Source organism: Podarcis tiliguerta (genome assembly GCF_965153285.1).
Source record: "Podarcis tiliguerta genome assembly, chromosome: 3".
In the NCBI taxonomy this organism is placed as follows: Eukaryota; Metazoa; Chordata; class Lepidosauria; order Squamata; family Lacertidae; genus Podarcis; species Podarcis tiliguerta.
In genome coordinates, this window is record NC_139536.1 from 20051035 (window position 1) to 20075022 (window position 23988).

Consider the following 23988-nt stretch of genomic DNA (forward strand, 5'->3'; position numbering starts at 1 on the left):
CATATCTTGCTATGCTGCCCTCTTCAGTCAGCAATGGGAAGTTCAATCAATTTTGGTGTTTCATTATTTCAAACGATTGTTTATAGATTGGGTCGGGCTGGACAGTATATCATCCAAAACTGGTTTGAAGCCCATATCGTGATATTGGTTTCATATTTTTTGACCTGGCAATATATCACGAATCATGATGTGTGTGTGTGTGTGTTTGTGTGTGTGTGAATGCGCTATGTAAAAATCACAACGTGGGGGAAAACTGTGAAGCCATCCAATGTTTCTCTTGATTCCTGCAACCCTGCTATAAGGAGGTAGGGAAGGGAAATTGTAGTAGTGAGATGGATTGGAGTGACTGGGAATCAAGTGAAGGGATCAAGAACATAGAGCAAGCTTTCTTGGCAGGCTTAAATACCGCTAGGTCACTTACCCTTGCCTTGGGGGGAAGGGTTACCAAACTCTTTGTTCTCACACTTCTACCATGTGAACTCTACCAGGAAGGAGGTCCAAACTGGATGTTCCAAGCTTAGACTTTTGTTGTTGTTTAGTCGTTTAGTCGTGTCCGACACTTCGTGACCCCATGGACCAGAGCTTGCCAGGCACTCGTGTCTTTCACTGCCTCCCGCAGTTTGGTCAAACTCATGTTAGTAGCTTCGAGAACACTGTCCAACCATCTCGTCCTCTGTCGTCCCCTTCTCCTTGTGCCCTCCATCTTTCCCAGCATCAGGGTCTTTTCCAGGGAGTCTTCTCTTCTCATGAGGTGGCCAAAGTATTGGAGCCTCAGCTTCAGGGTCTGTCCTTCCAGTGAGCACTCAGGGCTGCTTTCCTTAAGAATAGATAGATTTGATCTTCTTGCAGTCCACGGGACTCTCAAGAGTCTCCTCCAGCACCATAATTCAAAAGCATCCATTCTTCGGCGATCGGCCTTCTTTATGGTCCAGCTCTCACTTCCATACGTCACTACTGGGAAAACCCTAGCTTTAACTATACGGACCTTTGTTGGCAAGGTGATGTCTCTGCTTAGACTACATGGCTTAATAATTTAGAAACATTTACCATTTTGGAACCCAAGTTGTACTGCCTGTCTTTTCTTGCTGCTGTATGAAAAAACCACATGAATCTGACCTTTGAAGAGTTTGTAAGTACAGTGGTACCCCTGGTTCCGAACGCTTCAGGTTACGAACTCCGCTAACCCGGAAGTAGCTGTTCCTGGTTGCGAACTTTGCCCCAGGAAATCGCGCGCCGGAGGCCCCATTAGTGAAAGCGCGCCTCAGGATAAGAATGGTTTCAGCTTAAGAATGGACCTCAGGAACGAATTAAGTTCATAACCAGAGGTACCACTGTAAAGCATTTTTAACTTATCAGCAGTATGCTTTCTTTCTATGTTAAGGGAGGAGGGGAAATTTGGAAGCAACTCAAAAGGGGGTATTTTAAAGGTTTGTAACCCTTCCACTTTATCTAAGTGGCTTAGGGTGTGCATCTCTTTGGCCTACAACTCCCTGAATCTGCCGCATCCTGGAAATTTGATGGCCCATTCTACCAGAGCAGCAGCAAACTGCTGCATTCTGCACTAACACCACCCTAGCCAACACTTGTAGGGCAGCCACATTGGGCATCTCCCAGCACGTTTACGAGGCATTACAAGATGGGCATTTATGCCTTTGCTGAAGCCACCTTTGCCTGCAGGGTCCTAGAACAGCCATCAGTGGACTCAAGGCTGCCATTTAAAATTTCCTACAGTGCTGCTACAGTGATAACATGACAAGTACTCCAGGGCATTGTGGGAAAATTTTAATGATGTGCGGCCCATGACTGGCACCAGCAATGGTGTTGACTGGGGTGCTTAAGCAATGGGTTGCCTGAGGATACTATGTGCTTCCATTGGTCTTTATTTAGACCTTTTCTTCCCATGCTATATCCCTTATCTAATTCACTTCCAATGCTGCTATGCCCCACATAGATTTAATAGCAGATGGGGGCGGGCGGATTTAGATTGGGGAAGTGGCATAGGAAGAAGGGTTAAGTACCCCTTCCCCTGGTACCCTCTTCAAAGCAGCTGTGTGTGACTGCTGGTTGGTAAAATGAAAATCCACAGAGATCCTAATTGTGGATTTCCTGTGTCCTGTCACATTTTGCCCTGATTTGGCCGAATATAGTGTTCATCTCTTCCCAGGAGATTTCTGCCTAGGTCCCGTGTTTGTCATTTCCTAAGCTGCGTTAAACCAATGTCTGAAGATCTACAGTGATTAGATGTACGATGTCACTGGAACACCCTGGGCTGATTTAACACTGCTTTAATGGGAAGTAAGTGTGATCTCCGAAAGCAGGGTTGTATCTCTGCTCTTCTGTCTTGGAGGGAGTGGAGCAGTGGTGATGATCAGAAGTCCCAATATTTGGAGCTGGTTTGGATTCAGATCAGCATCTGTGATGACAGATGCTGAGCAGATGTGTTCGATAACTGGCACAAACAATCTTTAGGACTCTTGACGATGAGAGCAATGAAGAGAAGACACAAAAAGAGGCCTGAAGGAAGACGACTGCATGATTTCAGAGTGTTTCACGGTATCCGTTCATGTTGCTATGTGGCTATCAGTATAATTTTTCCTGACTATAGGTCTTTAGGGCTGATGAGAATCACTTCAGGATTTGTTTTTAAAAAGACATTTTTATATATAATATTTTGCTGGGTGGCTTGGCTTTCTTGTGCTCCTTCCACTCTGAATGGTAGTCTTGCATATCTTTTCTCTCTCTTTTTCTTTAGCTTCACAATGATATATTCTAGCAGAACATGCAATTTTGTTTTTGAGTCTGCTTTTCTTTTTGTTGTTCTGCTGGACGTTAAATGTATTGACTGGATCTGCCCAGTCCCATTACTACCTCCCAGCAAACGGCAATATTCTTTATGACAGACGGGGCAGGATTTTTAAAAACCATGCAGTCTGTTATTGGCATACAAATACCGTAAGCGATAGAAGCTCTGTTGGATCATTCTGTTGGCATCTGATAAGCAAAGACAAATGAGGGATGCAAAATCAGATTTGTTTATTTTTCTTCATTAAAAAACTTTATAGCCTGCTCTCCGCCCCTGACACACACATTGAGTTGCCCAAAGTGGCTTCCAATGAAAAGAAACAAATGCAGGAATAATCTAACAATTAAAGAACAAATTAGCAAAACTAGACATTAAAACAGGAGCTGAAACACAAAGGAGTCACGCTAACTATTGATACATTAAACAGCCACAGAATCAAAAGCTTCTTTAAAAATGAAAGTTTACAGTGCTAGCCCAGAAAAAGTCCTCTCACCTGTTGCTTGTAATCCAACAACAAAGCTTGGCTTCAAATTGTAGGTTTCTGCCCAAAACAAGCTGTAGTTAAGCTGTTGAATAGAGTTTGCATGTAAGGCAAAGCCATGGTTTAATCAACCATGAGTTAGTGTTATGTGCAAACCAGGCCAATATATGTAAATTTTGTCAAAGTGGAAGTAGTTGTCAAAGAAGTTGATCCATGAATTTGATGGTGTAAATCCCAACTAACTTGTACCCTTCTCTAACTTATATGGAATAACATACAAGAGTAAGCAAAATTAATGAAAGAAAGCCATGTATTCTGCCGTATTTTCCATCCCTCGCCTTCTACTCCTGGCCAAGAGCTTTGTATCACACACCCTGAGCCTTCTGATCATATTTACTTGGAATTTATTTCTATTCATTTAAATGGTGACTTAATTTCCAAGTGAATATGCATACGATTGCAGCCCAAGTCTCTCAGAGTATCAACTTTCTCTCTGAGTATCCGGACATCTTGAAGTTGGTATTCTTTTAATTAAAATAAAATGATAGAAGCATTTAATGAAAAGCAAAGCAACCTTATTTTACCATCACAATGAATCTCAAATTATGTGTCAGGCATCCTTGAAGAACAAGGAAGCCAAATCGGATCCGTGCTCTGATTTATAAACATTGCTAGGGTTTGTATGGGACTTTAGCCATGTCTGAGGGTTTGCATGTGCCCTCTGCGACTTTTTCTTTTAAATCTTATTTTCTTTGGACAGATGGCCTCCATGTCTCACCACACACAGTTTTTAAATTTGCCCAGAGCTTCAAAAGTGCTTTGGTTTGCCATATCTGTTGGCAGGGTTGGGCCCTGCTGTTTGATTTACAAACCGGTTGGAAGCTCCACCAAGCAAGTGGAATCAGTTGTGCGGGACTTTGGTTGTGCGACATGCTTTCTTGAATGGGAACAATGTTATACCCATGACATCTTTCCCAAATCTGTACCCATGAGTATTAAAGAAAACTTGATAGCAGCTTCAGGTTCACTTCTTCTACCTTGGGATCCATGTATGAATGATTATTTGACTGTTTTCCTGCATAGGCCATTCCAAACATTACATGGCAAGCTAACTCATCAAAGTTAGCTTCCCCATATGTGCATTAATTAATTTACTTAAAAGGCTTCTGTGCTGCTTTTCAGAACAATGGCCTCACAAAGTGCTTTGCAGTCAAATGCATCAATAACAAATCCCTTCCCAACATTTTATCAGGCAGCCGTTGCCAATCTAGACTCTTTAATGAGTGTAGAAAGATGCATGGGTTTTGCAACACATACTTGGTTCATTCTTACATCACCACACTTAATTGAACACCTTAAAAGCAGAATATCTGAACAGGCTCTACACCTGCAGAATCTCTGTGATTGTTATAGACTAGTTTGTCATTTATTTCCATTTGTGCCCCGGTTCTGCATATCAGCTTCCTTGAAGTTTGTCTAGGGCAGAGATGTTTAAATTGTGTCCCTCAATATGTTGCTGAACTACAACTCCGATTAGCCCAGCTCGGCTGGCCAGTCACCAGGAATGGTGAACATTGTGGTTCAGAAACGTCAGGAATCATAGAATCATAGAGTTGGAAGAGACCACAAGGGCCATCAAGTCCAACCCCCTGCCAAGCAGGAAACACCATCAGAGCACTCCTGACATATGGTTGTCAAGCCTCTGCTTAAAGACCTCCAAAGAAGGAGACTCCACCACACTCCTTGGCAGCAAATTCCACTGTCGAACAGCTCTTACTGTCAGGAAGTTCTTCCTAATGTTTAGGTGGAATCTTCTTTCTTGTAGTTTGGATCCATTGCTCCGTGTCCGCTTCTCTGGGGCAGCAGAAAACAACCTTTCTCCCTCCTCTATGTGACATCCTTTTATATATTTGAACATGGCTATCATATCACCTCTTAACCTCCTCTTCTCCAGGCTAAACATGCCCAGCTCCCTTAGCCGTTCCTCATAAGGCATCGTTTCCAGGCCTTTGACCATTTTGGGTGCCCTCCTCTGGACACGTTCCAGTTTGTCAGTGTCCTTCTTGAATTGTGGTGCCCAGAACTGGACACAGTACTCCAGGTGAGGTCTGACCAGAGCAGAATACAGTGGCACTATTACTTCCCTTGATCTAGATGCTATACTCCTATTGATGCAGCCCAGAATTGCATTGGCTTTTTTAGCTGCCGCGTCACACTGTTGGCTCATGTCAAGTTTGTGGTCAACCAAGACTCCTAGATCCTTTTCACATGTACTGCTCTCAAGCCAGGTGTCACCCATCTTGTATTTGTGCCTCTCATTTTTTTTTGCTCATGTGTTATCCGCCCCTGATTTATAGAAATAGATGAGCTGAAAAAGCGTGGTTTGGTGTGATGTTTGGCCATTCTTACCCCTAGTGGCTGCTTGCTTGTGCCATGGAGATAGGAGTGACCTTGGAGAGCTGAGTGCTGACAGGACAGAAAACAAAAAACAGGCAAGCATCTCTACACCACGGCTTGCCTGTCATACTCTAGTTGTGATTTGGCTTTTAAACTATGGTTAGCACAAACTATGGGTTGGGATGATGCTTAGTAGAGCCTGGAAGCATAAATGAATTAATGGATGATTAATTTGGAAGTGGACTATGGAAGTTCATGTTTATGGTGCTATTTTCAGTAAGGAAAGGGGAGCTTTGTGTCACAATAGCTTTATGACTTAAGATGGAAACTCTGTCCTCATGCTGTCAATAGAAAACAATGGGGGACAAATGCAGGTAACTGTCACCTTTTTAATCACAAGACCTGCCATTTCAGGGCTTCACTTTCTGCCACGGACTTGGGATGTGTATTTCTGCTGGGGGATGAATTGCCAGCACCAGCTTTCTTCTGATAACAGCATCTGGCACTAGATTGATTTAACAGACTCTGAGGTTTGCTCTTTTCAGATATGCATTCTTACGGCAGCTACTGTGTAGTTCTGACATGGCCACACGCTGCTGTTGTTTTTTCTGCCTCCTAGCACCACGTGTGAAGCTAAAGCTCTTTGACACCTGCCATTTGGACCCTTTTCTTACGGAAAAATGTCATCGTTTTCCGACAAGATGAAGACAGATATCTGATCGTTCTTCTCTTTGCAGAGATATGCTGAGGGCATGGTTCATAGATGAATGGATAAAGGATTCCAGTGTCACAATTGCACAGTTTGCTACGTTTGGTTTAGTAAGCCAGAGGAAGATGTGGTGCTTTGTATTGGAAGATCCTCTTCCAAATGAAACATAGGAGAGGTTTCATTTTATTAGGCTAAAGTCGTCCTGTTCCACTGATTTTTCTGGGAACCAATTCATCATGACCGTAAAAGTGTGTGCCCTTAGAAGAAGCCAGGACTGGGGGAAGGTGTTTTCATAATAATTGCAAAATAGTCAGAATTATGACGGGAATGTATCAAGTGAAGATATCTGGTTTGCACAAGGACTTCAGTTTGCACCATGGAATTTTCCTTCCATCTCCTCCCTTTCCTGAAAACCTGTTTATAGGTGTGTGTGTTTCGGGAACCCCCAGGACAGATTGGGGTGCATGTGGGGAGGGGAAGCGAAAGCCCTTGTGTGAACAGGACAACTTGCTTGGATGCAAACCCATGTATCCAAATTGTGTGTTGGGGAAGTTGCCGCAGATCCTTCACCCCACTCCAATCAATTACCGTATTTTTCACTCTATAAAGACACACTTTTTCCCTCCTAAAAAGTAAGGGGAAATGTGTGTGCGTCTTATGGAGCGAATGCAGGCTGCACAGCTATCCCAGAAGCCAGAACAGCAAGAGGGATCACTGCGCAGCGCTCCCTCTTGCTGTTCTAGCTTCTGGCTTAGCTGCGTGAAGCCTCTTCAGGGCACGGGGAGTCTTCACCCTGAAGAGACTTCGCACGGCTATCCCAGAAGCCAGAACAGCGAGAGGGATCGCTTCGCAGTGCTCCCTCTTGCTATTCTAGCTTCTGGCTTAGCCCCTCAGTCCCTTCCCCCACCTCCCAGAAAATCCCCCAAGAGCCGCACACATGCTCCACGCGGCTCGTGAAAGGGAGCGCTGAGCAGAGCCTGGGATGCATACAGCCTCTGCTCAGCGCTCCCTTTAAATAATTTTTTTTTTCTTGCATTCCCCCTCTAAAAACTAGGTGCGTCTTATGGTCGGGTGCGTCTTATGGAGCGAAAAATACGGCATCTTCTGACGTGCTCCATCCGAAGTCTCTGCGTGAGCACCACACACAGCAGGCACAGAAGACTGCTTGGCAGTTGTTACAGAGTTGCTTTTGTCATATGAAGCAACAACACCATTGTGTTGGGATTTTTTATTTTTTTATTTTAATTTTGCCTAGAATGGCAGGCTGGGCAACTTAGCATCTTTGTTGAAGGACAGAGATAAATACAGAACCTTAAAAATGATCCCAATTCTTGTTTAAGGGAGCAATTCCAAGCACAGGAAGCTGGCGTATATTACGCTGACTTAAGTTAAGGTGGCATAAAGCACACCATATCCAGGGTCAGCCAGGGCAGTTAGGAGGGGTGAGGCAAGACATGCCTGCAGCGATAGACAACTCCAGAGTCTCTCTCCTGCAATAATCCACAACACCGCTTTGTTTCTTTGGGAAGCAACAAGTCCAACCCCTTTAAAAGGTAAAGGGACCCCTGACCGTTAGGTCCAGTCGCAGACGACTCTGGGGTTGCGGCGCTCATCTCGCTTTACTGGCCGAGGGAGCCGGCGTACAGCTTCCGGGTCATGTGGCCAGGATGACTAAGCCACTTCTGGCGAACCAGAGCAGCGCACGGAAACGCCGTTTACCTTCCCGCCAGAGCGGTACCTATTTATCTATCTGCACTTTGACGTGCTTTCGAACTGCTAGGTTGGCAGCAGCAGGGACCGAGCAAAGGGAGCTCACCCCATTGCGGGGATTCGAACCGCTGACCTTCTGATCGGCAAGCCCTAGGCTCTGTGGTTTAACCCACAGAGCCACCCGCGTCCCTGCAAATGAGCAGACGCCGATGAGCTCCTCGAGACCACAGTGCCAAGCAAAGTGAGTAAGGGGTGTCTAGGAACGTGGCTCCCCTCTGTTGGGCAGCAGGCCACAGCAGATTCTCTGTAGTGACTTAGACACCTCTCTTATAATACATCTGGCCGAGAAACAAGGACGTGGGCTTTGTGGGAGGATGAGTTCTGTGGGGATGGCAGTTGCCTGTCTTATCTGTGCAGGAACATCTTCCTGGAGCCATGCCTAGGCAGGGAGCTGTTCATTGCTACGGTGCTGGGTCTGACAGTGAGAGCAGGGTGGCTGTGGTGGAGAATGAGGTGCTGTTGGGTCTTTTCCTCCCCACCCCTTGGACAGAGCTTGTTTTCTGTCTCCTGGCTGCTTCTCTTGCTGACTGTCCAGTGCAGCTGGCAGTGTTGCTCCTATATTCCTTTTTTTTCCTCTTCACTTTAATACATCACACACACAAAAAGAGAAATATGAAAATAAACAAATATCCATCACCACTTGACAACTAAAAACAACAAGAAGAACAACAACAACAACAAAAGAAATAATACATTGAATAGTGTTCACAATACTTTGACATAAAAATGGTCTTTTTTCTGTAGGCCTGACTTCTGACGTCTGCACCTTACTTCTATTTCTCATCAATTGTTCACAATTGTTCATATCATAACATATTTTGGTTTTAATATTATTTATTTTATCATGGGTTTCCCCTCATACTTGAAGCCCCTGCTGAAGTTATTCAAATGCTGCTGCAGAGTTTAAACTGTCATTACTATTTTTCAAATAAATTTTAAGGACTTCCCATTTTGAAATAAGCACTTCCTGTGATTTATTTTTTATTCTTTCTGAAAGATTGTCTAATTTCACATATTCAAGCATTTATTTGAGTCCACTCTAATCTAGAAGGGACTTTATCACTTTTCCAGTTTGTCGCAGTGAGGACTCTTGCTTTGACCGTGGCGTAGAGAAAAATTTCCTTTGCCTTTTTGGGGATATCTGGGTCTGTGATTCCCCAGTAAGTAGGCTTCTGGTTTTTTGTTGAAAGATATTTTAAACATTTTTTCCCAGTTCAGAATGAGCTGCTGCTCTATTCCTGTTGGGGAGAAAAGCTTGGGTGTTGCCATAGAGGCCTCATTCCACCCCCACCCCCCCATTTCTGGGGTGCAGTCTCTGCTTAGCAAGTGCTCAGCCTGACCGCTGTGTGGAATGTGTTCCCTGACTGCAAAATGCCTTTCACCTTAAGACCCCAGAAGAGCTACTCTAGATTAGCTCTGATGGTGTTTCCTGCTTGGCAGGGGGTTGGACTCGATGGCCCTTGTGGTCTCTTCCAACTCTATGATTCTATGAGATTAATCACATCCTCATGTATCTTTATTGTGCCTTCTTTCTGATTACTTGGAACTTCACATCTTCTTCCTCCTCCTTGAAACAGTTTCTTTCCTGTGACATGTTTTTTTTTTAAAAAAAAATAGCAAGGCTTACATACCACTTAATCAAATAATTTTAAGTAAAACAGCTCAGTTGGTTAGAGCGTGGTGCTGACAACACCAAGGTTGCAGGCTTGATCCTGCATATTCCTGCATTGCAGGAGGTCAGACTAGATCAGGGGTAGGCAACCTAAGACCCGTGGGCTGGATCTGGCCCAATTGCCTTCTCAATCCGGCCCGCGGACGGTCCAGGAATCAGCATGTTTTTACATGAGTAGAATGTGTCCTTTTATTTAAAACGCATCTCTGGGTTATTTGTGGGGCCTGCCTGGTGTTTTTACATGAGTAGAATGTGTGCTTTTATTTGAAATGCACGTCTGGGTTATTTGTGGGGCATAGGAGTTTGTTCATTTCCCCCCCAAAAAATATAGTCCTGCCCACCACATGGTCTGAGGGACGGTGGACCGGCCCATGGCTGAAAAAGGTTGCTGACCCCTGGACTAGATATTCCTCAGGGTTCCTTCCAACTCTATGATTCTATGGAAAATAGTGATGAAACAGACATTAAAAATAGTAGGGAAAACAAGGTTTGCAAAATGTAGATGAAATACAATGGTACCTCGGGTTACAGATGCTTCAGGTTACAGGTGCTTCAGGTTACAGACTCCGCTAACCCAGAAACAGTATCTCGGGTTAAGAACTTTGCTTCAGGATGAGAACAGAAATCGTGCGGTGGGGGCGCGGTGGCAGCGGGAAGCCCCATTAACTAAAGTGGTACCTCAGGATAAGAACAGTTTCAGGTTAAGAACGGACCTCCAGAACAAATTAAGTTCTTAACCCGAGGTACCACTGTAATAATAATAGTAATTATTTATTAAAATACTAATCACTTATTGCCCAAAGGGTCTCCAGGTGACATACATGGAAAATGAATCAATTATACCGTAGAGGAAAATGGGGCATTATATAGCACATTAATATTGCTTTGGGGAAGAAAATACACACATTACGTAGCTGGGTGGGCTTGTCAAAAACAATGCCTAATATTGAAAGGCAGGGCATTTCAGTGAATAGGTGTTGCCACATTAAAATATAATTCCTTGAAAGTGTGGCATGAACATTATGTGGCATTTTTAAAAGTGCCAGTTTCACATATCAGTTGATCCTAAAAGTCCCAAGCTGTTAAGGAGTTTATGTACTAATAGAAACACATTGAGTTTGACCATGTGAAATTTGGCAGCCAGTTCAAGATCACTGAGCAAAGGTGTAACATGCCGGCAGAGTCTCTTGTCTTGTCAGCAGTAATTCTGTACTAACTTCAGTTTCTGGACCAAGCTTGGGGGCGGGGCAGGATGAATGAATAGCTTAAATTCCATCTGCGGATATTGATGCTGCTGAGGCACTGTTGTACACTCTCAAGTTTGCATCACTTTCTTTAGTCGGCACGCAAGGGGCCTATCCGTGCATTGTGAGCCAAACATGCTGAACAGAGTGTTTCAAAGACCCTCCCCCCATTTTTGGTCAAGTTTGCAGGCTAGTCATTGCTTAGAGCTTTATTAAACAACATGTGTAGTGGTCCACAGTAGATGAATCTGATGGAGTGGGCTGTTGAATGTGGATTTCCATTGTCATGGCTCAATTAATGTGCCCGGGACAAAAAGGCCTAAATCCATTGCACAATTAAGCTTGCTTAAGCCCATTGAAATAAATGGTCTCAAGCATGCCTAATTCTGTGTTGGATTTAGGTCAAATAAATATTATTGTAAGTGGTGAAAGACATATTATTGCAGGAATAATACTGTAGAAGACGCATGCCATGAAGGGGAAGTGGCGGCCACGGTACTTAAGATTCCACTGGGATGTAGTAGGAGCTTTAGCATAATAGTATTGGTATTTTATTCTACCTATATGCTAGTTTTCAGCTTTCTAACTATTGTTTGTGCCCTTTCTTTTTAGCGCTGTTTTGCCGGACCATGTCTAAGCATAGATAAATAACCAATATGATTTTCACCAAATAAAGTTGTAGCTTAGAGAATATCAAAAGTGTATGTCTGATGGGGGAAGGGGAAATACTGTATTATGTCGATGTATTCTCAATTTCTCATGTTTCAGGGTACTGTGATTTCTCTCCCCCCCCCCCACTTATAAACATTGTTTTTCATGAACTTTCCCTGACTCCTTTAAATTTATTGAGAAGAGGGGTTTCAATAAGCTCTGTAGAATGTGAGAGAATGATTAAATATGTCAGTATTTGATACATGAGTTATTCCAAAAGATCCTAAGGTTAACAAAATAATAAAATTGGACATAAATCCAACCTTCCTCGAATCGGCTGTCAAATCACGACGCTTTTCTCCCACACAAGTGAAAATACGTGTATTTTTCCATGGCAGGGATTTACCAAGGATGATGGCACATGGCAAGGCTGACAATCCCCGTCTGAGATGCATGATTTTTGAGACATATGCCACCTCCCTTGACCCGTAGCTGGCCTCCAAATGCATTCTCAGGTTTAGCTGCCAAATGGGGACCTGGTGTAAGTGAATGCCGCCCCATTGCCTCTAGGGTCCTTTCTCGCTAGGGCTGGGTTTGGCTCTGGCACTGCGAACTGTCAATCCAACATTCCGCTAACTTAATTGGAGTTGAATTTATTTATTTATCTGAGCGCACATGTGGGCGCGTACAAAAAAAACACCACCACGTTTGACTTTGTCAGGGAGAAATTGGCAAGAAATTGCCTTTGAGAAGCATTCGTGGTTTAGAATTATGCACAATTCAGCTGTTGCCATGGGCTGCTGACAGTAGTTCAACTTACTCAGTTCTTAAGTCTATGATGATTAGGTGCCGGCTGTGTTCTTATTGTGTTCTCTTTCTGCCCAACTTGTTGGCCTAGCATTGATGCTTTGCTTGGCATGTTTTGAATCCTGATTGTACCTGGTGCATTTTATCGTAAGCACGCTGTGTTGCTTCAGTTTATAGTGAAAGGATTTCTTTATCTTGACTTTTTGGAGAATTCTTCACATTGACAGGCCACAATGTTTGAAATAAGCAATCGTGTTCTTTCTACTTCCAGTTGACATTTTTTTGAGAACAGGGCTAAAAACCAGGCCTCCTCTTGTATGTGTGCAGAAATACGGTTGCAAATTCATCTCTACTTTTCACTCATCAAACATTATAAGAGCTTCCTTTGACATAACCTTGAAAGTATCTGTTTACAAAATGTTTGTACTGCATTTATGGGGAGAATAATGAAGAGTGTTGAACGAGCTAAAGTAGAGATTTAAATCCAGTAGAGGATAGATGGGAGTGCATTCGTTTCATAAGAGGGAAAGGTCTCTCCCCCCTTAAAAAAACAACACTTTAATGTATTGAGAATCTACCTTAAAGAAAACAGATGACCAGAGCGGAGTTACATTCCATCTTTATTGGCAAACACATGGAATATGCTTCTAGAATTGTGCCACGGCCTACAAGAGCGCAAGCTCCACTTAGGAATAAATTAGGAAGGGTTAGTCTTCTCAAGAGCAGAATTAAGCTCCTGACCTCTTGATTGTTGGAGCTTGAGTCTGTTTGATGAAGGTCATGTTGGCTGCATTCTCTAGAGACAGAAGGGCAGACTTGATAAGCACATTGTACTTGATCTGGTGATTTGGCAGGGGGTGGCGGCAGTGTGTTGAAAAAGTGAAGTGCTGCTTTGTTGAACGGTAACAGGAAGGTGGGGTGGTACCATGGACATATCAGAATTTGTGTATCTGCATGTGGTTTTGCTCTGTCCACCTAATCATGGTGACATTTTGTTTGTACTGGGGCGAGGGGAGTAAAGTGAGGAACATGGTAAAATTATGAATGTTATATGGCCTGAGTAGCTAACCCATAGCCCTCCAGATGTTTCAAAAACTTTTGATAAAGTCCCTCACTAAAGACTCCTAAATAGGTTTAGCAGCCATAGGATAAGTGGAGAGGTCCCCTTCTGGATCAGGAACTGGTTACACAACAGGAAGCCAAGAGTTAGGAAGAAGTGGGATGTTCTCACAAAGGAGGCATATGGGTTCCTCGAAGGATCTGTATTGAGTCTGGTCCTTTTTCGCTTGTTCATAAATGATCTGTAATTAATGGTGAGCAGTGGAATGGGTTGGCCGAGTTTCTTGGCGAAACCAAATTGTCCAGGGTGATGAAAACAACAAAAAACAGAATTGCGAGGAGCTCCAAAAATATCTCTGAGAACTCCAAAAGCTGCAGTGCTTCTACATACATACATACATAGTTTTATAACTTTCCACAGTTCAAACCGTGCTCAAGGTGGCTCACAGCGTGAACAAAATGCAGAGCTGCAACATAATTCTAAGTAGTCATAAACAATAAATGAAACATAAAAAATACAAAACCAAACTGAATAATTTCCACATAAATAACAACAAAGTCCTTAAACGGATACAAAAGCCCAATAGCAACAGCAGCCACGCTCAACAAGAGTCAGCCACCCTCAATACCCCAGCCCAAGAGTCTTCAGCAGCCTCAGCTTTTGTAGCTGAAATCAAGAGCCCCGCCTCTCAGGCCAGGTGGAAAAGACCTATAAGAAGTAGTGAGGATGGAACCTGGTACCTTCTGGATGTGACGCAGAAGCAGTTTACCACTGAGCTATGCCGCCCTCCAAAGCTGGCTGTGTAATTAATTACCTTCTCTAACTTTTCATGGTAAACTCAGATGAAACTGCCTAGAGGCTTGGAACTGTGCTGCAGGGAGGTAGCTGCTACCCAAGCAGGTCTACTTGAAAGGGCCAGTGTAATAATGTCCAGTGGAGATATATAGGAGACTTGTATGCAGGAGAATTGGTATCAAATAGGAGAATTGGTATCAATAGGAGTATAGCATCTAGATCAAGGGAAGTAATAGTGCCACTGTATTCTGCTCTGGTCAGACCTCACCTGGAGTACTGTGTCCAGTTCTGGGCACCACAGTTCAAGAAGGACACTGACAAACTGGAACGTGTCCAGAGGAGGGCAACCAAAATGGTCAAAGGCCTGGAAATGATGCCTTATGAGGAACGGCTAAGGGAGCTGGGCATGTTTAGCCTGGAGAAGAGGAGGTTAAGGGGTGATATGATAGCCATGTTCAAATATATAAAAGGATGTCACATAGAGGAGGGAGAAAGGTTGTTTTCTGCTGCTCCAGAGAAGCGGACACGGAGCAATGGATCCAAACTACAAGAAAGAAGATTCCACCTAAACATTAGGAAGAACTTCCTGACAGTAAGAGCTGTTTGACAGTGGAATTTGCTGCCAAGGAGTGTGGTGGAGTCTCCTTCTTTGGAGGTCTTTAAGCAGAGGCTTGACAACCATATGTCAGGAGTGCTCTGATGGTGTTTCCTGCTTGGCAGGGGGTTGGACTCGATGGCCCTTGTGGTCTCTTCCAACTCTATGATTCTATGATTCTAATTCAGAGGACTATGAAGTTGGGGATGTCACCAGTTGTTGGGGCACTCCCAGTTTCAGGTAGGGCATCCACCAGAGCCAGACTAAGACATTTTGGTGCCTGAGGTGAACCACAAAACAACACACACCCCACAGTCAGGTAAGAAGTGGGGAGTGAAGATCTATATTGGGGACAAGGGGGAGGGGATAAACTTTGACATTGGGATCTGCCACCCCTTTGGATCCTGCCGCCTGAGGCTGTCGCCTCACCTTGCCGTATGTGTGGGCTGGCCCTGGCATCCACACCTTAGCATGGATTTTTTTTTTAATCCTCATTAGTAAAAATGAGATTCATGCAAAGTACTGGAAAATGTGATCTCTTGCTATAAAGTGGGGATATGTTAATGCATCTCTTGAGTGCTAATAAAATAGGAATCTGGTTTGAGTATTGTTTGTTGCAAAGCTCCCTGGGCTGGATTCAGAGTGTCTCTTCTGCGAGTGAAAAGGCCTTGAATGCTTGTGGCAGGGACTGGAATCCAGCAGAGATTCTTGCTGGGTGAAGGGGAGGTGCCGTTTTTCAACGAGGGTCCTTCAGCCCTCCAGAACGGTTCCATGTGATAATCATCCTGGGGGCAGTTTCAACTTAATAAATCTAACCCTTCCAAAAATAATCATAATTCCAAATGTTCTTGACATGTAATAAAGAGAAAACATTATTAGCTTAATTTTGCATGTATGTGTGTCTGCAGTGTACTAAAAGAAGTATAATTTATCATTTAGATTTTCCCCACAGAATTTCCAGCAGTAAGCACAGACAGTCACCAGATGGTGCTAAAGCAACACATTTAGAGAACTGGCAATGAACATAATGCTGTTTGCTACTGTCTGATAAGTTCTGATGATATTTATACTGTTCACGACGGTTTCCTTGATTTGACTTGCAAAGCAAACAAGTTGCTGAGAATAACCGAGAAAGGAATAATAGTTTGTTGGTGTTCAAGTGAGTTTTATCTGACCACTTTCTGAGTTCCATTTTAGGGGAGGAAGGAGAGAAATAGCCTCTTCCCTTCCCTTTTGCTTTCATTATATTTCTCAACAGCATCTATAGCTTTGGCCTACATGCCTGTCGACCAATGTGCACACCAATTAGCATAGATTTATTTACAGTGGTACCTCAGTTTACAGATGCTTCAGGTTACAGACTCCGCTAATCCAGAAATAGTACCTCGGGTTAAGAACTTTGCTTCAGGATGAGAACAGAAATCGTGCGGTGGCGGTGCACCAGCAGTGGGAGGCCCCATTAGCTAAAGTGGTATCTCAGGTTAAGAACAGTTTCTGGTTAAGAACAGACCTCCAGAATGAATTAAGTTTCTAACCTGAGATACCACTGTATTTGTTTCATTTCATTTATCAGCTGCTTCCTGCGAACCGTCTCCAAGTGGATTTAATGATTAATAATAAATGGTTGTACATTTTCCACATTGGATGGCAGGACTCTGTGCTTGATCCCAAACCGTGGATCTCCTTCCCCATAAGTATGCTTCTGGTAACTTCACTCTATCGCTTTGGGCAAATACCCCAAAGACACCTCTTTACTCCGATCTTTGATGCCTGAGTTGTATATTTTGTAATTGAAAGTTGATTTAAAGCAGGCTTCCTCAACCTCGGCCCTCTAGATGTTTTGAGACTACAACTCCCATCATCTTTGAGCTCTGGCCTTGCAAGCTAGGGGTAATGGGAGTTGTAGTCCAACAACATCTGGGGACCCACAGGTTGAGAAAGGCTGCTCCAGATGTTTTGAGACTACAATTCCATTCATCCTTGACCACTGGTCCTGCTAGCTAGGGATCATGGGAGTTATAGGCCAAAAGCATATGGAGGGCTGAGGTTGAGGAAGCCTGGTTTTAATGTTGTAAGCTAGCCTGGAGCCTTAGGGTGGAGGGTGGGTAATTAAGATCATCTTCATCATTTGGTGGTAGCAAACTCCATACTACTGTATGAAGAATTCTTCCCACCACAGTCCAGTCCAGGTAAACTGCCATAACTAGTTTTGGGAGGGTGGCTCTCCAACACACCATCTGCTGCCATTTTTCACTGGATAAAATTATTACTGTTTATTTCAATTTACACCCCTCTTCCTTTGGGAGGAGCCCAGGATAATGCAATTAGGATCTTCAATCACCTATAATTAAACCTTACGTTTTACATATTTATTGCACAAAGTACTTTGCAATCCTCATTGCTTTCATTCTTCTGGGAAAAGTCTCTTCATTCCGCCCCCCCCCCCCATTATTTTCATTGTATGGAAGGACACCTGAAATTGAAAACAGCATGTCCAAGAGAGAATGGTGGACATCTTAGGATCTTTGTATTAGACTGTAGGCCATTGCTGTGCAAGAATATGTAAGCTTTTTTTGCATACCTAATTGTTCATCAAGCAGGACAAATTAATCACTTTGGAGTGAATTCTGTGTGCTGCAGAATATTTTGCATTCTTCACAAATAGGAGTAAAGGGATTTCTCCTTCGCCTGTTTTATATATTTTAATTTTGAGAGGGCAACCAGCTATGTGTAAGATGTACAGAGAGTGCCAAATTCATGCTCAGTCCGTCCCCCCGACTTTAAGTAAGGGGGGGGGGGATGAAATAGATTAAAAATCCACATGAGACATGCTGTTTCCCCTTTTCTTTTCTTAAATTTATGTAATATCACTGTCTTCCATATATTGAACTTCAAAGAAGAAAATGTATGGACCAAATTAATCCTAGAAACCTGATGACTTTAACTCTGCTCACGCTATCCCCTGAATTTGTTTCTAACAGCGCTCTTAAAATCTCGAGCCATTTGGTACTGCTTATTTATCATTTGTACAGATCTGTTAAAAGTGTGAAGGGCTTTACCTTTATCTCATTCCAGTAATCTGCTGGAACTGTTTACATTTGTACCAACTGAGCCAGGATGATGCACATTGCAGTGAGAGGGCTCTAAGCTTGGATCTTGACGCCAGGAACAGACTATTTTGAGGCCAGGGACAGCCATTATGAGGTTGACTTTTGTTCATATTTATCCTGTGGTTCCCTTCCAAGGAGCTCTGGTCTAGGATCACCCATGAGTTTAACGGCTGTGGAACTAGTCCAACATTCTGTGCAGTCCACCTCACCAATTATAACCTTATTATTCAGGGATGGGGAGGAATATGTGACTTCAGCCTTCCACGACACTTGATGTGTGGTGCGGACGTTTGTTTTATTGTCGTTTAAAGAAGCCGGTTAAATATTGTTTACGCTTAATTAAAAGACAAATGTTTAAAAAGACATTTCTTGTGTGATCGTCACCAAGAATCAAACCTCAAAATCTGCATGCTCCTTGTGGCATTTAATATTCTTCTTCCTTTTGCTTCTGTTCTTTTCCTTCATGTGGCTCAGAGCCAATACCTGAAGTGGGAGGAAAAAAAGAAAGGGACTTTTATTTATTTTTATCCTCCCTTCACCACAAGGTCCCAGGGCGAGTCACAACAGAGTATAATGAAGCATTAAGAACAGTTTGAAACAAATTACAATTATAACTAGACGAGGGTCCTAAATATTTCTTAAGTGGCAAAGAAGTGTGTCTTCAGCATATTACAAAAGCTGTATAATGAAGGTGCCTGATGCATCTCTGTGGGGAGTGAATTCCACAATTTGGGGGCTGCCACAGATAAGGCCCTGTTGCAAATTAGACCAGACTCTGTTACATCCGTTGAAAAGAAGTGGGATGCTTTTAGGTTGTCCTTTTGAGCAGACATAGACAGGGTGATGTCTTGCCTTATCCCACCTCATGTCAGACACCGCCCAGAACAACAAGTTCCCCATCTGTGGCTCCTTATACAGCATACGGTGCATGAAGCATAGCAAAACTGACCAAGAATAAAATATACAAGATTCACCTAATCTGCACAGGCAATCATGCATATGCAGTTCAGAAACAGATAAGATTTTATAGACTTACTTATTATTTAACAGTGGGTGAAACGTGCCCTTCTGTTCATGCTGCCTCCTGTTTCGTGAGGGAGTTTTCCAATTTGAGCTGCAATAAGTGTAATTACATCTGGGCTTGTGTGTGTGTGTGTGTGTGTGTGTGTGCGCGCGCAAAAATTATAACAGCAGATTTTTCCTCTGGAAAATACCTCTTCAGTAATGCCTTTAATTTTCCTGACAGTTGCATGCAAAATTTTGTCCCCACAAAAAGAAGAAAGCACAAACTTTCTAGATAGTATTTTGTGTCATATATATTTATGTGCCATTTCTACTGGTTGTAAGAGATCTTGACATACAGGCAGGGAAATCACTTTACTGTATCTGTAAATTTTTAAATACATTGTACGCTTTGCTTGAGAGCATATTCCATTTGTATCTGATATCATTTAAGTATTTTTTTGCACATGTAAAAAAAGGCATGCAAATCTTGCAAATGCATTTTTCCATAGAAGTGCTTCTCCCCTTTTCTAACTCTGTTATTTTGTTTACTTTTAAGCAATTTATTTCTCCAATATCCTTTATTTAGAAGCTGGTAGTTTTCCTTGTGCTGTGCAGCAAGGTTAGCTCCGGGAGCAAAATAATCAGTGTTCACTGATCTAATAAATGATTTAAAATATTCATGGTTGAAAATCAATAAGATACCGGTTATCTTTGGATACCTGCTAAGTTGCTTTTTATGTCATTAATGAATAAATAAAAATTACTTCCAGACGACAGTCTTGAGAAAATCCAGGCATCGTGTCATTGTGTAGATTTCTGATCCTATTCTTATGCTACTGTGAAGTAAAATGTGTTTAACTTGGACGGTATTTTAACGTGGTTTATTTAAGAGACAAAATACACATTTGAAAATGTTTGCAGTCATGTCCAAGTATAATTGACAAGTGTTGAGATAAATTACTAGGGAGGCAATTCCTCTTGTGCGTCCTAAGGAATATGATTTAAAACTTTTCTCTGCAAAATTTTTGGCATTATTGCCTGGCCTCAGTCAAGTCTATATATACACACTGAATTTCAGCTAGAATAAGTAACCAGCAGTTTTCGCAATCTGGAGCATTTTCAAAAGAGACTCCAAAAACTAATTTTTGTCTGGGAAAGTGTTGCTTGTAAATGCCATGAATGATGAATGGAACGCTGAAAAACGACTTTTTGAAACAGAATAAATATGTTTCAATTTGGGCTTTTCTTTTGTATTGGAGTCTTGGAAATGTTAGAGAAGTGATTTAAAAGCAAATTTGCTTCTAAGAAAACTAACCATCCACCTACTACTAAAGTTAATTCTCCCCTTCCCTCCCTTTCCATTTTTCAAAGCTGCGATGCGGAAGAGGAGACTTGCATTCTCAAGTTGCGTTGTTAGCGATCTGTGTTATAATTCAGAGCATTCTGAAGGTGTGCTAATTGGTCTGGTTCCTGCCTGCCTGCCTGCCTGCCTTTCCGGCCAGGTACACCCATGTAATACCTCTATCTTAAAGCTAGTAGAGTTACCCACACATTTGATGGTGGGGTGGGGCTCTTGATCATTATTTACTTACTTCTCAAAGCTTCCTTCTCCATAAGTGATTTCTTGGCAACTTCCGCAGCTGTATGGAACTCGGACTTTGAATATATGAATAAAATTGAGCCCAGTTGCCTCTGACCTGTAGATCTTTAAAGGGACTGGTTCTCTGGTACGAACAGAAATCTCATTGTCTCTCTCAAGTTGGAGGTTTTCGGTAGTAGGTGGGAAAGAGTTCGTTTTCTCCCAGCCGATCCTCCCCTCAAGATTTCTCTGTTGGCCTGTTTCAAATACGATACAGCCTTGATTGCTATTTCAGTTCACCTTCATATCTCATTCTGATTCAAACTTTGGGGACATTTGAAGTGTGCCTCAGCAAAGGAAAGGTGATACTTCTGCCTTTTGGGGACTGCCAACTTCAGGTTTTAAAGCTGGCCTTGTATGTGATGTTGCGATGCTGGTACTTTTTAGAGAAGACAGCTGTGGGTGCGGATGTGGGGGAACCCTGGTGCTCTCTGTTAAGTCAGGATAGGAACAAAAAATGATAGGTTTTATTCCAATGTTGCGAGCTGGTTTTGTGCTTTATATTTAGGAACGCAGAAAAATGCATGTATAGGAGTGTGTGAGAGAGGGAGGGGTAAGTAGCCCTACACTGAACTGGTGTGTGTGTTATTTTTGCATTTGAATGACAACTGACTTGAAGAAAATTTCCAGGGCCACTTTTCATAATACACAGAACCATGTACAAATATTAATTAAGTGCAAAATAAAAAGGAGATAATTATGTGTCTGCTGTTTCACAGAAATGTGTAATAAATCAGTGTGCCCATCAAATGCACCCGGACTCTGAAGAGAAGTAGCTGACATTATATATTTTGCTTTATTCAGTAAAGTTTTTTTTGAGATTTGAAAAAAAAGAAGACTGCTGATAACACTCCAGTCGGCTGTAATTTCCAATTTATAATTTTAGAATTAATGCGTTGCAATTAGGAACTGAGTGGTTCTAGTTCTGGTGGGCGGGCTGTGTTATGTCTCGTTACTCGTGTTATCTTAGCTTTTTGTTAAATGTGCCCTAAATAAAGTTTATAGTGGAAAGAAAGAAAAATAGTTTTTGTGATTAGTGATTTCCAGTTTTGCAAAGTTCTTTACAACTCTAGATCTCATTCAGATGCATATGTAGATACTTTTATGAGAGATACACACATTTTTATATGTGTTCAGAATGCTTTTTGTGAAATAACAATTGGTGTGAGGAGTACAAAGCCCAGTGTAAAAGATAGGATGCAGTCTTTCACAAGCCCTGTTGAAAACAGTGGAGCGTGTTCATATGTAAACAGCCTAAGATGGAGAAGGGAGATACAATTTTCAGATGGGAGGGGGAACAAAAATAAGAATCCAACAGCACTTTTTCATTTACCTGTGACATATTGAAATCACAGGAAAAGGTGGCATGGGTGAGAGGTGATGTGGAATATCACAGCTCCTAAATTTTTGAAATAAATCTCTTATATTTCAGTTCAAGAACGTATGTTTAGGATCACAGCCCAAGATCACACAAAACTGTACTTTCATATAATGCATGATGCAGATTTTACAAGCTTTGAGCCTGTATCTTTATATTTTGTGAACCCATTATTAAGATTTTTTAAAAATTTATTTTGTGTTGCAAGGTTTTAATGATTTGCTTTCTGTTCTGCAGCATTACCAATGAAGCGGGAGCCTCAATATACAGTGTTAGTCCAGAAGCTACCAAGGAGATGCCTGATTTAGATCCTAACCTACGAAGTGCAGGTAATTATTGGCTACTTCAGTATTTTCATGACACTCATAATGTATATATATGCACAACCACTTAAATAAGAGAAGATAATATTACTGTTGCCACCCTTAACTCTTTATGAATTTCCTTTCATTATTTCTTTTCATCATCCTTGAAACAAATTATAAATTGAGAACTCTACTTACTGTAAATATGTAAATACTGTGATGACCTACTTGTTGCCTGGATTGAGCCATATAATTGGGATTCATGTCTCCCTCATATTTACATGATAGGAAACCACAGGTTTTTTTCCTTTATTTAATGCCATATATAGTATACTTACTGCACGGGCATGTGACATATTGACTAATATATCTAATATGCTTGACAAGGCTGTATCTTGATAATTTGGTATCTGCTTTTTAGGTAGAAATAGCTCCAATAGGGAAATTAAACGAGGAATAACTGAATGTGATAGCTTTTACATAATTTATCTCTCTCTGGCTGTATTCGGGCATAAGATTAAACCTTGGTTCAACACTAGATAAATGTACGCAGCTTCCTCACGCTCACTCATTATTCAGCCTGCGTGTCTATCTTCTTGTCTTACGTGGCCAAGAGGAAGAATTTAGAAACTTTAAATAACCACAGTATCTTGTTTCGTCTGAACTGGAGATTGTGGTTAAATGCTAACTATGGTTAATTTCAAAAGAAGCCAACTTCAAACCATGGGTTATGAAGCCAGCTTGTTGAAATTAACTATAGTTAGTGTTTAACCACAAGCCCAGTTAGGACTAAATGGCAAACAGAGTTCATTAAAAGCAAAATATTCCAAATGCTTCCTCTTGTCTCTTGTGAATAGGTGGGAGCGGCTCACTCCCGTAGTGCTAAACTGTGGTTTAGTGTTACGTCCAAACACATTCTTCCTGGATAAAGAAACCCGTTTCTCATTGCAGGGGGTATCAAAATTGCAAAGGTACTTGCAGAAGTTATAGGATATTGGTAAACGTAAACACATTTTTTTTTAATAAAAAGGGGACATTTTACCCTTCCATCATAACAGTGGCCAGCATAAAACAAGCCCAGACACAGATGGACTGTGGGAGTTGCAAGCCATCTCAGCTTGGCATACTGAGAAGTGCTTTATACTGGCTGTATGTGGGAATGTCTCATTAACAATAATTTAACAGTCTTTGTAAAGGGAAAGTGGTGGTTTCCAGTGGCAACCTGAAACATATCTGTACTTGAATAACACGAACTATGTTTACTGCTAGTGATGTTTGAAGAACTTAATTTCTATGAATATTGATGCAAATTGACCAAAACTGCACTTCCCAGATTAGTGTGCAGAACAGGATAATGCTATCATTTGAATTTTTCATTTCCCCAAATTTTTTGATACATCACTAAAAAAGTAATGTACCAAAATGCATTGAAATGCATATTTTAGAATATGTGTGAGCATTGAGCTACAACATGTTCTTTAACGTGAATTTGTGATAAATGCATATTATTATTATTGATTATTTGATTTACATACCACCCTTCATCAAAAGATCTCAGATTTAAATA

At 42.0% G+C, this 23988-nt stretch overlaps 1 protein-coding gene across 1 annotated transcript in view; it reads left to right on the forward strand.

Moving 5' to 3' along the window:
* SRBD1 (S1 RNA binding domain 1) overlaps positions 1-23988 on the forward strand; it is a 170669-nt gene that overhangs the window by 45990 nt on the left and 100691 nt on the right. Inside the window, exon 15 of the mRNA XM_083433000.1 lies at positions 22354-22445. Within this exon, the coding sequence (XP_083289126.1) occupies positions 22354-22445 (92 nt within the window). The remainder of the gene's footprint in view (positions 1-22353; positions 22446-23988) is intronic.